At 30.0% G+C, this 17,018-nt stretch overlaps 1 protein-coding gene and 1 long non-coding RNA gene across 3 annotated transcripts; one reads left to right on the top strand and one right to left on the bottom strand.

Annotated features, from left to right (window-relative positions):
• Positions 1-11: 11 nt before the first annotated feature.
• On the bottom strand, positions 12-16,385 carry LOC132923186 (gustatory and odorant receptor 63a). Of its 2 annotated transcripts, XM_060987038.1 has the most exons (7): positions 16,278-16,385; positions 13,378-13,634; positions 10,272-10,544; positions 7,040-7,342; positions 1,608-1,682; positions 213-302; positions 12-153 (listed from the first exon to the last, which is right to left on the bottom strand). In XM_060987038.1, exons 2-7 carry the CDS (start codon positions 13,510-13,512, stop codon positions 40-42), a joined length of 990 nt encoding a protein of 329 aa, XP_060843021.1. In that variant the 5' UTR covers positions 13,513-13,634; positions 16,278-16,385; the 3' UTR covers positions 12-39. The 2 variants fall into 2 exon arrangements, with proteins under 2 accessions (XP_060843021.1, XP_060843026.1); XM_060987043.1 differs by lacking the exon at positions 10,272-10,544 and having other exon boundaries at positions 29-153.
• LOC132923200 (uncharacterized) lies at positions 1,205-3,272 on the top strand. Its single transcript, XR_009661126.1, has 3 exons — positions 1,205-1,567; positions 1,656-1,749; positions 1,843-3,272. It is a non-coding gene; the product is annotated as an uncharacterized LOC132923200 (long non-coding RNA).
• Positions 16,386-17,018: the final 633 nt, after the last annotated feature.

The following is a 17,018-nucleotide window of genomic DNA, read 5'->3' as shown; positions in this document are numbered from 1 at the left end:
TTTTCTTATTAAGAACAAATGTGTCACATTCTAGTGATGTCAATGTATAGTGTTGTTGTTGTTATTATTATTATCTTCTACAGGACTCGGCATGGTAAACGAAGAATTCAGTTGTATAAGAACTATTAGGTACGTCAAAAGCAAGGATAAAATCTGAAAAATAAAATATTTATAATTCACATGATGGTGATTTTGATGCCGCTTCCACTCACTGAGCCAAGCAATCCTCTGTTGATTTCATAGAAGCCAATCACATTCACGTTCGGTTGATATTGATTCACAGCATTTAAGAACAACGTTATCTGTTTACATGTAATAAAATAAAAATATATTTGTAATGAAGCAACCCATTAACATGGCAATCTCTCTTTCTATTTTAATCCAGAAAAGCAATTAGAGGGTAGTGCGTATAAAACTATGGACAACCGCTAAGTGACATCTCGTGGGCTATTGAAGGGTAAATCAAATTTCAACTGAACAATTTATGAAATAAAACAAATGAGCACACATTTTTGATTCGTTTGTGTGTCGTATCACCTCGACACCCTCGACTGTCATGTATACAGGGTGAATGTTTTTGAAAACATTTTTTTACAATAGTTTCATGTTGTCATTTTTATTAAAAAATTATATTTTTTTAAGTTTTTTACTTTTTTGAATGATAACATAGTTTTAATTTCATATTCCAAAGCAGAATAATTTTCTGAGTATTTTGATACATAAAAATCGAATTTAGGACGAGTAGTTAATGAGTTATACGTATTTAAAGTTATGATAAGCGAAGTAGTGTACAAACATTTTGCGGGGTAACTCCGTATCACTCCACTCCGCACAACAAAACTTTAAATACTTATAACTCATAAACTACTCGCCCTAAATTCGATTTTTATGTATCAAAATACAAAAGGTCTCTTTTGTGCAACTACGTGAAACGTTTTCAAAATGACACATCGCATCACAGACGATAAAACTTGTCACGCTTTTAAATAAACCGAAATGAAGCACCCGAACGACCTGACGTTTTTGGTGGGTAGAAATATTAACGAAATATTTGCGCTGTTAAATGCTACAACACACTTTCGAGTATTAACACTTATAATATATATATATATATTATATATCCATGTATTATACTATTATGTATACATATTGCAGCAGATATCAGTATTACACCCTAAAGATTTCTGTACCGGGCCGGCGGCACCGTTCTTCTGTCCGCGGCGAGCAGTGCGTGCGCGAGTGTATTTAATAATAATAGAGACTGTAGGTGGTAGGTGGTGTATGTATTGACGTTTAAGTTGAATACACGCACAGACGAACACCATTGCTGTGCTATCGCTCTGTGCGCCCACCACGCTGTTATTGTACGTTGATGAGAGACGATGAGAGCAAAAACAAGACAAATGTGGTTGGGTCCGATGTTATGCCGATCACCCGCTACTATTCTCGTCGGATGTCGGGAATCGCGGGATATCGCTCATGATATGTCGTATTTTATCATCGCATTATAATATGTCGCGGGAGCGTCAATACTCAATGGTATTGACTATTGGATTAGTACGGCGAGGTGAGCGCGTATATACACACTTATAGTATACTTACTGTACCTGAATGTAATTCGATGTTGTCCATCTGGCCAACGACTTCAATTTCAGTATGAGTAGTATCACGCTGTCGACGCACTGCGAGCAGCAGGGTGGCACATAAAAATAAAAATAAAACAACGTTTACTCAGATAATATGTGTTAGGTATGTACCTATACATAAGTATTATTACTATCAGTGTTTTTAGTATATTATAATATAGCCGTAAATCACTAAATCCTCATTGATACGAACTAGGCATGATCTGCATCAATGTGATGGCCGGAGGAGAAGGCGACGGAAATTTGACGCGGATATCGATGATGCGATGAGGCGATTATTGCATCCAACCGGGTTCATACAGTGGGGCAAATTTTATTCAAAACGATTTCTTGGGCCAACGAAGGTTAGAACATACTTTAAACAAACCACCATGGTTGAAATGTTGGCTCAGCTAGCCTCTTGGTATACGTATAATATTGTGCGTTTCTCCTATACTGACATACTGCAGCTGTAATACATATATATCTAATAAATTCGATAAACCGAGTCCGAATTAATTAGCAATTTATTATGACCTGCAGCGGGGCAAATATGATGGGTGGTCAGAGACCCCAAAAATCTCTAGATAATGGTCCCGGCCAATAGGAATACAATTTATACTCCTAAAACGATCAACATTTAATTTTTAAACAATATTCTGTTAGTCTTCTGAACATTTTTCTTATTTAAGTCACTGCAGGTTATTCCCAATGGAAATTATATTAAAATATGATGATAGTAGTACTTAATGATGACAGCTTAAGTCCCCGCGCTCTCCGAAATGTCAAACGATTTTCGGTGTAATAATTCTTCACGACGACCTCCCATTTTATCTATGTAAAAATGTCTCAGCCCGTAAAAATGTATAAAATAAAATATTACCTACCATTGCCTGGTAGTTTTCACCTATATCAGCTAATAGCTATTGGTTAATTCTGTTTCATAGGACATTTTAAGACGACGGCTGCAGCGTCAATTTGCAGGCAGTTCATTATGTGTACCTATACCTAATTGTATTAATATATTGCGAAATGCGACTATATCGAAATTGAACACATTATCGTTCTTTGTTCTTGGCGGGTATATTTTTAATAATTGTCACTGGTGTATTTTTATTACAGTAATGTACTTATACTATAGTGTATATTCAAATACTACAGTTGTATACCTATTTACTTATTGTAACGGTACCTATACACTTATCATATTACCTATATTTAGCATTTTTAAATAGAGGTAGTGAATGTCAATAGCTAACACTACTTTAAATTTCTGTTTTTGTTAGTAGTTATTTTTTATTTAATGTTATTCTGCAGTTAACTATGGTGTATGTACCGAGGTACCTATATTATCCACCAGTCAAATAATCCAAAATGACCTAAGTATGATTAACTTATGAACAAATCAATGGAAAATAAAAAAACAAAGAAAACAAGTCCACTCTTGTAATTTTCACAATGCGTAAATCTGATTACCCACCTGTCACGTTCGACAACAAAGTTATTCCATCAAAAAACGAAATAAAATACCTAGGGTTAATATTTGATGAATGTCTCAACTGGAGCTCGCATTCAAAACACAAACGCAAATTTATTAACTCTAGAGTTCTAGACTGCATCTCCTGAGAGCCCTTTTAAAATCAAAACTCTCCTTAACTAATAAACTAATCATATATAAATCAATACTCCGCGCGTCCGGGCTGGCTCTACAGCATCCAACTTTGGGTACATCTAAGCCATCAAACACAAAAACACTACAAGTATTCCAATCTATCTGCCTCCGCCTAATAACCTCTGCCCTTTGGTATATAATACTAATAAAAATCTCTACACAGACCTGAAGCTACCAACCCTCAAGGAACTAACCAAATTCAAAATCCTTTTACATCAAATTCAAAGCTCCACAATTCACATCACAATCTATTAATTAAAAGACTAATGGTAATGGCAGAGAGACCTGCTATTAGCATATAGGAATATCAACTTAACTTGTCAAGTGGCACCGCTGGGAACCTTCCTTTTCTAATTCTAAACGGTATTATCATATTGTTATCACACTTACTTATTATACCATGTTTATTGTATGTATAGATTGTAAATATATTGGTTTAAAAATTAAAAAAAAAATATTATTCACAAGAAGACTGACCCTGTATAATGATCTCATATATATAATATATATATATCTAGTGCAAATTACAAAACGTACTACTCCGAAAAGACGAAACACAACAATATTGAAATACCTTATATACTTATTATAGCCTTATAGGCAAGGGCGGGCAAAGGGCCATTGCCCCTACTGGGAAATGGGAATTTTTTAAAACTAATGTTAATTTAATGCCACGCATATTAATTATAACATAATTTTATTGAGATTCATTTATGAAGTATGACATAATGTTGTTTTTTTTTTCTATGTAGTTTATGCTATTTTAGAATAGAGACACTAGAAATATATTAAAATTAAAATTTAAAATAACCTTTTTGATTTGGTTTTAGAATTTTGATCTTGCCCCAGGTGAGGGATTGTATCCTGCGGGCGTGCTTACTTATAGGTGGTATTATCAGTTCTGAATTGTTGATTGAAAATATTGCAGGTAGGTAATCATTAAATCATAACAATCATAAGTCATAACATAATGGTCAGATTTTGTAAAAACGTACTTACTTTTTACTATGTCAATATAATAGGTACCTATATTATTTATAATATATGTTAATGTAAACATTGGTCTGAACGTTTCATAATTAGTGAAAAACGCACTTTTCTCCTTCGATAAAATTATGTCAAAACTAAATTTCCAAATTAACATCAAAACGCTATTCAATATTTTAATGTAAACCACAAAAAACTAACTATAAAACATGATGCACCATTTTCAAAAATGTTTACGGAATAACGTTTTTTAGGCACTGTTTTCAGTTTTTTTCTATTTACCTACAATCTATATTAAATATATATGTGTTAAGACAATTTAATTAAAAGAAAAAAAATGACACGTTGAAGACTTGAATAGAAAACGTATCCATTGTAACCATTCTATAAATATATATACATACATATTACACATGAGTATTAAGTAATAAAAACATTAATAAATTATTTAAAATCTGAGTTTGAGAATTGATTTTTTTCTTTTGTTTTTATAAATTTGAGTATGAAAACTATTTTCAAGTTGAAGCAAAACGTTATATTTCCCATATTAAAAATGAAGTCGCCTGTAATAGATTTTTAAATAAGCTACCGTTTTCATATCAGGAACATAATTATATTGTAAAAAAATGAAGGTAAAATTTTTATTATTATTATTATTATTTTTTTTAATATTGTTTATTGTAATTTTTAGGCTTACTGTAGCATATAAGTAACTTATATCACACAGGTTTAAAAAGCGGTTCATTTATTTTATTTTATTTACGAATTAGTGCACAACTGTCAAATAAAAAAACTCTACTTTTGTGTCGGACATTAACTGCACTTATAAACTGATAACGAAATTCGTGTCTAAAAGCGCGTATTATACATTTTTGCTTAAATCGGTATTTTTAAAATAAGCAGAAAATGAAAATAGTTTGCTCATACGTTTTGTATTGTAACTTAAATAGGTATATGGTACCCGGTACCCATAACGTTCGAAATATGCGCCTATAGTATGGGCGTGGCCACATTGTGCGCAACCGCGCACTGCACCTTAACTTTCTAACAATAGTGATCTTAATCCAAATAAATTAGAATATATCGTACACGATATAGGTAAGTACCTGGTACCTATACTACACCTTTACAGGCTTTACGCCTTTACGCCAAACAATAATTATTCTTATCAAATTGTTTAATTCTAGTTAAAATGCATCTATACATAGGCGTTTATATAAGTTTATTAAACGATATCAGAAATATAATTTTCCATCCACTTAAAATAGATTACAAAAAAAAACGTTCGATGATTATAAACCTAATATGCGAACATCAAGCTATTGAAAGTGGTAGTTATATCGATTTTTCGCATTATTGACACACATCGAGAACTTCGAAATAAACATTATATAATATTGTCATAGGCGTAACTAGGAGGGCTTGGATGGGCTTCAGTCCCCCAAAATTTTTGTGTAAATGTATGTGCTTATAAACATATTAGTATTAACTTTATTTTTACAATTAAAAAAAGTATAATGTTAACGAATAATCATTCAAGTCAGTTGTATAAACACCATTAGAAATAATAAATAATAATCTAATTAAAAAATATTTCCTATAAAACATTTTAATCTAGCCCCCACCTCCAACTTAAAGAACTGTAGTTACGTCTATGAATATTGTAATTTATAGGTACCTAACACCTATTTTATCTGATATACACGATATCGCTCATAATCGCTATACCAAATTCACTGCAGTCGATAACATTGCAATCTCGACACGAGTTGATCAATAAAAACCACCGAATTAAGGTTATATACTCGTAACTCGTATATACCTACTTATATATATTTATATAATATAATATGTCATTTACCTATTGCACCTTTTGATAGATAGATACTTACTTTCGCATATAAATAGAAAATATCTAAATATTATACATATATTTGATACCCGGGCCCAGTAGTAGGACTAATGGATTATATAATATTTTATATGGATAAAATTTAACTAAGTAAAACTATTTTACCGGTACTCAAATTTGTTTTGTTCTGCGGGTGTGTTAAGTTAAGTGATTTTTTTTAGGGCATAAATGCATACATATTTTGAAGTTCTATAAAACATGTTGCCTCTTATCCTCAAATTAGTATAACTACTAAATAAATAATAACTCATTTTTTGTACTTAATAAAAACAGAGTAGGTATTTACAATAATAATATAAAATAAAATATAGGTAGGTATATGGTTTTATTTTATAGCTTTCTACCTAATAAATCAATTTTACTTTAACGATACATCTTGAGCATTAATGCCTATTATTCAATAGGTACATTTTTTTCTATTACTATATACCCAAGCACCAGGAACGCTATATTTATTGTATGTGAATAGTCCGTCGCCCACTACTCGCAGCAGTACTTACTACTTAACCTAACCGGCGTGGTCCAGCAATTGCTGGGTCCTATAAATGATTATACGGTATACGGTATACTGTATACGAAAACCGTAAAAGCGAATTTATAGTCACTCATATAGTGCTATTAATAAAGAAATTCCCTAAAGAATATTCGGGAGCAATCGAGATATATGGATTTCAGTCGTCGAAATATAGGCCGATATATATATATATTATATGTACCTATCTATTTACATATTATTATTATATAATATATTATTTTATCATAGTTCGTGCGAATGAACGACGAAAAAAATTACTAATTATTAATAATAATAAATAATAATAATTATGGTAAGCGGTAACCGACTTTTTTGGTCTGACTGTAACCGCAATCGCAGTACACGTACAGAAACGTGGCGTTGCAGAGGAGCGCCACCAAGGCGGACGCGAGCGCTTCGTACCGGCGCAGTCTGACGAGCGTTGCGCCCCACACGGCTAGTGCGTATACGCTCAAGACGACCACGACGGTTGTGTGAAATATGCAAAACGTCACTGTGGCCGACATGTAATCGCCGACCCCGTGAACCAGCCGACTCATCTGCAGCCACAGCAGACGGTAGTCTTCGATCGACCGGGCGCCGAATCTGAAACTGTCGTGCCTGTCCAACTCCTACAATATTATATTATATTATTAATAGCCACTAGTGTACAGACTAAGATAGCTCGACAATTTATTACAATATAATAAAGTACACGCCTATATGTTAAGTTATAATTAAAATTTAAATTGGTTTATATATATAGACACGTATATAAAGCACCTTCTATATTGTATATTATGTATACTTAAATGGTTAATCTTTATTTCATACAATATCAACATATTTTTAAAAATGTTCTCTCGCTCCAAGTACATTTAACTAGATATTAAAACATATGTATTTTCACTTTTTTACTAAGTATTTGTACGAGATGGACTCAAATGTAGTAATAACCTATTACGATTTGGAAAATTCTCAATTACATTTAAATAAAGTTAATAATCGCGTTAAGCGTGTAAAGTAAAAATATTCTTATTTTTATATAGAAATTAATAATTACCTAATACGTGGATGAAAAACAAAAAAAATATTTTAATTAATTATTCTAAAAATTATTTTCAATATATTTAAAAATAAATGTTCAATGCCAGTCGTTTTATCGGTAAAATTCTTTCCAGCGCCATAAGCAATGGTTATAATAAGCTTGTACTATAATATAAATAATTGTAAGCCGATGATAAGTAGGTATTATTATATTGATTACTGTATAATTTCACGTGCCTTCATCATCGGATCCTTTTATTTTCTTGTTTCATTATTTTTAGTAATAATTTTGTTTGAGAAGATAATAATAATATATTAGCATGTGTTGCCATTTAAAAAAAATGTAAGTTTTATTGCACGCCTGTACATACCGAAACGGTAAACATTTTGAGAATTGGCTTGAAATGTGTATTTTAGTGTTTTCTATGTTCATCAAAACTCCCTATTTTAATCTATAGCCATTTGGCTGAAATATTTTGTGTTTGATAGGTACCTACTATATATTTAAGTGAAACACACTACACACCGTATTGTTATAATTTATAATCGTCAGGCACTTTAATACAGTTTAGTATATATACCTATTCGCTATATACTATTATACATGGAACCTCGCAATATAGAATGAAGCGCGTTGTCGAATAACACTCTACATATGTATATACATCTGTATAAATGATGTAGCCATGGTGGTACCTATATCGGCTATATCCTCTATTATATGGTCTATTCCTTTATGCGTATTCCATTTGCATTGTGTTTAGTCGAAGCCGTATTATAGGTCATTGTAGGGACAACGAGACGGGTCCTGGGGAAATAAATAGATAGAGCGAATAACCTACAAAGTATATGTTGATAATAAATATATATACTGTATGTATGGGAGCCGACATGACATATAGCAGCAATGGCCCGTATTTGTGGCGTTGTGGGTGGTTTTCCGGGTTCAAATCCATCTACCCGCCCACTTTTTTTCTTTTTTCTGCTTATTCGTTTGCATTTTATTTTTATCATGTAACATCACCATATTAACTAAAAACTACATAGGTACATACCCGTCGCCCACATTAAATTTGACTATAGTATGATGTATAATAGCAGCCATATACAGGATGTTTCTAAGATGAATGAGGTCAGCAATGTAAGCGTACTTACGTGATGGCCTAAAAAAGGTTTTTTTTTACATTTTTTTCCTACCTTCAAAATCTAGGTGTATTTAAATTATTCTTAGAATATTATCTTAAATGTAAAAATAAACACAAGAATTTTAATTGTGCTAAATTCTCATACGAAACAAGAGGTGACATCGTTTTTGAACTTATTGCATGTTATACAAGTTGCCGTCTAATAAAAATTGATGTAGCATATCAATTTGTTTGAGAACTCAGTTGATAAGCAGAGGTGATATTTATTTTTTGTCACCTTAATTAAGTAGTCTAAAATATACATTTATACATGTTTAATTACACAATGTTCTACATTTTAAAATAATCATGATCAAATACACTTTATTTTGAAAATCAATTTGTATCTACAAGAGTTATTTATTTATTTAATGTGACCCCCGTTAACTTCGATGCACTTAAAATAACCATATCTGCATATTTAACGTTAGTATAATTCATTGCTCAAAATATAATAAACTTTAATTTTAAAAATAAATTGAAAATGTTGTTTAATGGCGGCAAGTGTTGGACTAAGTCTTTATTAAAAACATTCTATGTTGTTTATGTATGGAGTACGGTGAATTCAATATTAAAGATAAAAATATTATTATATTACATTAATAATAAATAAAAAAAAATGTTTATCTTATCGAGTCAAAATAAGTATGTCACTGTGATTTCTAAAAAATTTGGATTTCTGTATAAATATACAAATAGTTAGTTTTTTTTTCTCAAATTTATAACATTGCGTATAAAAGTTACTATATTTTATTAAATACCCAAAGGCTAAAATACATAATTTAAATTTATGGCCATAAATTGTGTCATTAAAAAATCTGTTAACCTAACCTATAGTTTTGTTATTATTTCATTCTTTGTATCAATTGAGAATGTAAAAATGTAATTAATCACTTTATTTAATCACAATTAATCTGTTAAATGACTACAAATAAATTTAACTTCTATTATCTTGTAGAATTCTCATACAAATCGATGAGTCATACAACATTTTTTAGTTAGCGACTCGATCGTGAAAAATGCGTGACAAGTTATGACTAATGTGTCACATCTTGATTAGTATGAGAATTTCGCAAAGAATAAAATTCGAGCGTTTATTTTTTAAATTGAAGATAATATCTTAAAAATTATTTAAATGATAAAATAAAAAAAAAACTTTTATAGTACCTTTTAAATTTATATAACATATGTTGTCATTTAGGGACCATAATATTATCTTCCATCATACTCAAACGCGTGATTTCTATTTATAATAAGTCTGTAACGGGTAAGCAGTAAGCTACTATCTTCCTTATAGGAAATTTTATAAAGCGTAGCTTGTAATTTGTACCATTTGTAATTTTTTCTTGTAGCCGTCGATTGTGGCCTCGATCACAATTGCACCCACGAACCAAAATCCCGCAATGAAAACCATGATTGAAATACTTTTTATCGTGCAAACGACTACATATACGTTGCTTATGGTCGATGACGACCACGATATTGCAACTCCTGTGATCAATAAGAACACGATTATCGATCGATAAATTCTGTTCACTCGTTTCTTGACGATCGCGATCATAATAATACCATCCGATTCGCCGATCACTCTATTATAATTGTCCTGGGACAAAAAGATAAATTAAATAGTAATAGCAACAATAATCGTTAATAAAAAAGGACATGTATACATTTATAAATAGATTATAATTGAATACACTAGAAATGTAAATATTATACTTTTAGCTATAAGTTTAGTAAGTATATCAATACCTGCGGGCTATACATCCAATTTATAGTAAACATTTACTTTAACGCTTATGTTATATATTTATAAAGCTATACCCATTATATTTTGCAAAATCCATTCAGTTCTATATTGATATAATTATTATAAATGTGCATTTATAAAGTTTTTCATTACGTTTTTTTTTGTTTGGTCAAAAGTGAATCTTTGTTACCATAATATTATGTCATAATTTGAATTGTTATACTAATATAACAATAAAATAGTTATTTATAGTATTATTTTATTTATGTTTATAATGTACAGCAATAATAAATTTGCCTATTCAACCGTAAAGTAAATTATCTGTGTGTACTTAATAGGGAAGTGTAATGTTTTTTTCATGAATACATTTAAATAAATTTTAAAAAAAAATCTACTCAACCAACAAAATAATATGTGAAATAGAAGAATAATAATGATACAAAACATTTTGTTCGTGTTTATTATCGTCTATCAAGCATTTAGAATTCATTTCCAGCAATTTTGTAATGTAATTAAGTCCATTTGTAGTTTGTAAAAATTAAAATATTTATTTTATGTTGTTATTTTCCAGTTTCCACAACAATAGTTAATATTAATGTTGATAATATAGTGTATACCTACTGTATATATATATTATTTTAACATAGCCTATAATATTATAAACATTATTCACATAAAAATCATATTCGTACGATTTAAAAGATATAGCCATCATTAAAGTAATATTATTATATAGAGATTTTTTTTAAAAAAGAAATTTATATGACGCAATTTATAGAATGTCTTGTTGTATAGACTTCTCACTTAGTTGTTGATGATGATATCTTACATTTGCAGCGACTTTAGTTAAAAATCTCAAATGCCACTGTAGCGAATCCTGTTATGTTCAATAATTTATCATATTATACTTAATATATAATGTTATTATGTCAATTTAGAAAAAACCCATAGTAAAAAATATACGAAGCAACCTAAACATTAAATATTATTGAGAAGAAACCAAAATATATATTATTTGATGAAAAAAAATGTATGTTTATATTATATGGTGGTATAGGATATCCGATTTATATTATTTATGAAAACAAATATTAATAAAATATTACAATTTTACAACTGATTTTATTAATGAACTACTGTTTCCACTTACAATTTCAAAAGTTTAAATGATATTGGAATGTTAAGCCAATGCCCAATAGGTAATGTAAAACCACGTATCCTATGTACAATATTTAAATATTTAAATCTAGAATCCTAAAACTATGATGGTAGTACATACAATTTTTAGAGACTTTTTACTATCAAAAAATAAACAATTATCAGAAATGTTATACATAAAAAAGAGGATTTTAAGATAAAGGTTTATTGAATCATTACATATCGTCATGACGTCATAGATTTGTTTTTTGTAAGTAATTGAAAAGGGATAATATGATTAAGTGTACCTACTACTTATAATTTGAATAACAATTTATGTATTTTCAATACTACATAAAATAGTTCATATTTTTATTTTATCAGTTAAGGTTCATTTTAAATTATTTAAATATTTACGTTAACTTTTAATTTGTATTATTATATAATTAAAATTAGTCACGCGCGACGAGTGTAACACAATATAAAAAAATTAGGTAATTAATTTGTCACGTCACATTATTGAATATATATTTTGTTGGTGCTTTATAATATATAATCCATTTAATAGATGCATTTTACTACATGCATTTAGTATTAAAATTTAAAATAACACCTAATAAAATATTATCAGCAGTATTCAAAATGAACCTTTATGATATCTTTATTACTTTCAAATTATTAGGTAGGTATAATTTAAATACATAACTTACTGAACACCTACCAACAATATTTCAATTTGAAAGGATACGATTGTATTAACAAGTACATATAGAATATAGATTTTATATTATATACATATATAAATATATATATATATATTCATTTTAATTTAAATAAAAAATATACAATCTATACTATAAGCAAAATAAATATATTTGGAATAGGAAATAAAAATTGTTGAACTCATGTGATTAAGAAGCCACACATTAATGACGCTTAGCTTGGAATTGATTCGTTGGAGGATTAATTTAGAAGATCATGAAACCATTTTCTTTTCAGTCCACGAAAATAGGATTTCCAGGAAGTGAAGAATTTGTAAGTCATTTATCAATGGATTGGATTTTAGTGGTTTTCTAATCTACATACAGTAAAGAAATATTTATAGAAGATTGCTGCTCATATCACAATATGAATTGAATTTTTAAATCAAGACGCATCAAGTGATTTGAATCCTAGCATAGAAATTCGCGTAATTATAAACAAGGATAACCTATACTTTCATTCGCAATTCGCACCCTATATGAATAAAATAACAGACGTTTAATAATATAATAAAAATATCATACCTTTGACGTTTAAATTGTATTCTCTAAGTATCTATTAAGTGTAATGCGATAGAATTAAAAAATATATTATATATAGTGTCTACATCTTTTAGACAGAAATATGTTTATATTATTTTTTGTTCAGTGTGCGTAGGTGGCCCACTCTTACGCATGCAGGGATGCTGAATATACAATAGGTACTTACATAATGTCTTATAGTATAAAAATGTATGATAATAATTAAATAATAATAATATGCGTCCCTTAATATGGCGTCGTCTTACTTGAAATAGTCGCCACTCCTGTAGATATGCCTGGAGTTTGGTCGTTTCGAACCACATGATGACGGGCACGAAGGCGGACGGTGCGATCAATGTGCCGTAACCGAACTTCAAAAGTATGCGATTGAAGTTGGACATGGTTATGGGAGGCGGTTGTCGGGATAACGTCTTGATCGCTGCAAACGTGGCGTACCCGAACGCCGCGCCCGAGATTAACGTGTACACCGAAGACACAGACACGGTTTTCTTGCGGAAGACGCCTGCGGGAGTAAAGATTATATTTTAAAAATGCCGGACGGCGGTGGGCCAGTAATTTCAGTGTTTTTTTTAGTATTGTACTCTGTGTCAGTGTTAACAATTATACTTGTTTGCAGGTCATTTTTAAATCGTTACCGGGGGTATACTAGTCATAAATCATAATAAAGGTCGTCTGGTCATACAACAGTTCAATATAATTATATTTTTTATTCTATACAGACTATAGTCTATATATTATACACTAATACACGATATATGAATATATTTATAGTATATTATTTTATACATATGCACTATACACATATTTCTATACTATACAGTAATATGTAGTGAAGTACTATTTAAAAGTTTGTGTGCATACTGCATACATTTAATATGTAGTTGGCAGGTGATAAGATTTAAAACATAAACAACCAAGAATGTAATTTTTATACCACGTTAGACCGCGTTCAGATACTCATGTGAAACATGTGTTTCTGACAATGTTTCTGATTTCCCGTCATAATTGGGTACGTAATAGAATTCTACTAATTCTAGCATAAACATTTCCGGAAAATGTATTATACTGCAGCCTGCAGGCTTTGACGTGGCTTTAGACTTTCTTTTTGACATTTTGATTTGAAATTAGAAATTTTTGTAATATTTTATTAACACGTTTGAAAAATTTGAACTAAAAGTTCATGTCTTGTGATTGTAATTTGCTAAGACGTCATTGACCATTGTGCCACATAAATATTATATTTTTATTATTGTTAATTGCTCTTTAGATAATATAGATAATATGTTTAAAAAAAGCATAAAAAATATATGTTCGAGGAAAACAATTATTAATGTCAAAAATTATACTATTTGTTCATGTTCATTATTATTTAAGCACTATTATACTGTTTTTATGTATTTTCGAACTTTACTATATTATTGTATTTATTTTCAATTTCATACATTTTGAAAATTGTTTAATAATTATTGCTGAAAATAACTAATAACTGCAGATATCTTCTTTCATCACGAGCTTGCTTAAAGAGAGATGTAAATGTAATCAGCTTGACATATTATTATTTAAATTAATTTTTATTTATGTGTCCTACCTAAGGTACTCAATTAAGTTGAATAAATTATTATTATTATATCCATATTCAATGTTTTGATTATACAATATATTATATGTACCTAATTGTCACACGCTTTACCGTTGGAATGAAGCAAAACTCTGTGGGGGGAGTGGACGTATACCTATACCCTGTAGTGTACTCGTCATGACATACAATTCTTAAACGAAATTTATATATTAATTATTATAACACACGGTGGTATAATAACAATTAATAAAGTATAGTAAGTACCTATATCATATTTCCATAATAATGTAGGCCAGCTTAGCGGGCAGGGCGCGGCGACGCCTGAAGTGCACGTAATATTGTGTACGGTACAGTTTGTAGTGGTTTTATTTTTTTAATTTGTGTTTTTACATTTGTATTATCCCCTTGGATCGGTTTTTTACCAGGAAAACATGAGTTAGATGTAAAAAATTAAATTAAAGCATTAAAAAAAGACATTATTCGCAGAAACGCTTCGCGTGGCCTGTCACCGTTTCGAAAGCTATACTATTAAATATCAGTCTCCGCAGAAAAATAGTAAATGCACGAAGAGTACACGGTTGTGTAATAATAATAATAATAATAATAATAATATGTACGAAAACGATGATAATAATAATAGTAACGACGATGACGATGATAAAACCTAATAACAGTAAACGCTGCACACTACACAATAATATTATTATAATGGAGATAGTACTGGGGTACGTTTATATAAACGTTCTCCGCGACAATAGTAGTAGAATGCAGTGTTAACAATAATTATTATAATATAAACAATAATATGTTTAATATATATATATATATAGATCTAGTGATGAAAATGGTGCAGTACTCACGCGTCGAATGCGATTATTTGAAATGATTTTAATCGTCCGTACCGCGGCGGACCGCCAACAATCCGAAATCGGTTTATAGACAAAGCGGCCATGCATGCATACGAATAGCTTATAATATAATATTAATAATATGGATGCAGATGGGTTCAAGGCTAATTTGTTATGACGAAATACGTGTCACGAATCACGACAATAAAATATCTTCAGTAGTTCAGTGGTGAACTATAATGAGTCTATAAAAACAATTCAGCCTGGAAAAACTATATGACCAGTTCTCAAATTTCTTTCGTCCAGGATATATTTAGTAATTTTTTTAAAGATATAAATGCATACTTATTTTGACATTTTAGAGACCACGCTACCCTCAAATTAGTGATTACTGAGCAAAATAACTCGTATTTTGCACCTATATGATATTAAATTCAAATGAAAATGTACATAGTTTTAATAGTTTTTTATATAATAAATCTCTATTATTTTTAACAACGTCAATAATTTCTTAACATAAATATTTTTATCTACAACCATAACTCATAAGTAGGATTTTCTAATAATTGTAAGCACATGCACTGTCACTGCAGTCGTGGTCCATCGGAAAAAATCACGGTATCTCGCCGGCATGGTCCGCCACCGACTACTATTTTAATAATCTAACTAAAAAATGGTTTTAAAAAAAAATAATAATAATAAACTGTTAATGTAGTACCGTTTCGATTTCTCGTGTACGGACAAACGCCCAAAACGCGAAATGCCACAAAGAACGTACCGCACAGATGGTCGAAAAAAGAACGCGGAGCCGCCGGCACGTCATCAATCGTCGACATATTTCTACCAAATACCAAAAATATTTTATCTAGTTGGACGACACTATAAACCTATATCGATACGATTTATGAATATTCCATTCCGTGTAGTAAATGTATTCAATAATATGTAATCACGACGTTGTTTGTATTATTTTCTCGCGAAAATCATACCTTTTAAAAACTTTTTTTTTTTAATTATCCACTTTACGGATAATATTTTTTTTTTTTGTAACGTAAATAGTATTGGCTCATGTATAGTATGAATTATTATTAAAATGTACACACGATTAAGATCAATGCACGAACGCTCTAACCAGTCTAACCTATATATCTATGTATAATATATGCAGTAAGTGTAGCTATTTATTACATCCATCAGCTATATATATATATATATATATATAGAAAGCATTTTAGCATACACATATTATTATAAACGCGTTAGAGGACGACGATTATCAGGGAGGGAATGTAGTTCATTTCAAAATCGATTTGCTAACCATTAACTTTGAACGTTAGGAGGGTGTGCTGTATAGTATTATTATATTTATACATAATTATGCATAATTAATAACACAAGCGTTGTGTATAATATTGTATATCTGCCCAATAATTGTGTACCTACCTATATACACATACGT

The sequence above is a fragment of the Rhopalosiphum padi genome, chromosome 1 (genome assembly GCF_020882245.1).
Source record: "Rhopalosiphum padi isolate XX-2018 chromosome 1, ASM2088224v1, whole genome shotgun sequence".
NCBI classification, from domain to species: Eukaryota; Metazoa; Arthropoda; class Insecta; order Hemiptera; family Aphididae; genus Rhopalosiphum; species Rhopalosiphum padi.
This window is presented reverse-complemented; position numbering and strand designations above follow the sequence as displayed.

Bases quoted from the DNA above. Each gene is read 5' to 3' on its own strand.
- LOC132923186 (XM_060987038.1), bottom strand. From the start codon at position 13,512: ATGTCCAACTTCAATCGCATACTTTTGAAGTTCGGTTACGGCACATTG. The intron at 10,545-13,377 runs GTAAGACGACGC...TTTTTGTCCCAG, and splicing joins AGGAGTGGCGACTATTTCAA to GACAATTATAATAGAGTGAT. The intron at 1,683-7,039 runs GTCGGTTACCGC...TGCTGCTCGCAG, and splicing joins GTTACAGTCAGACCAAAAAA to TGCGTCGACAGCGTGATACT.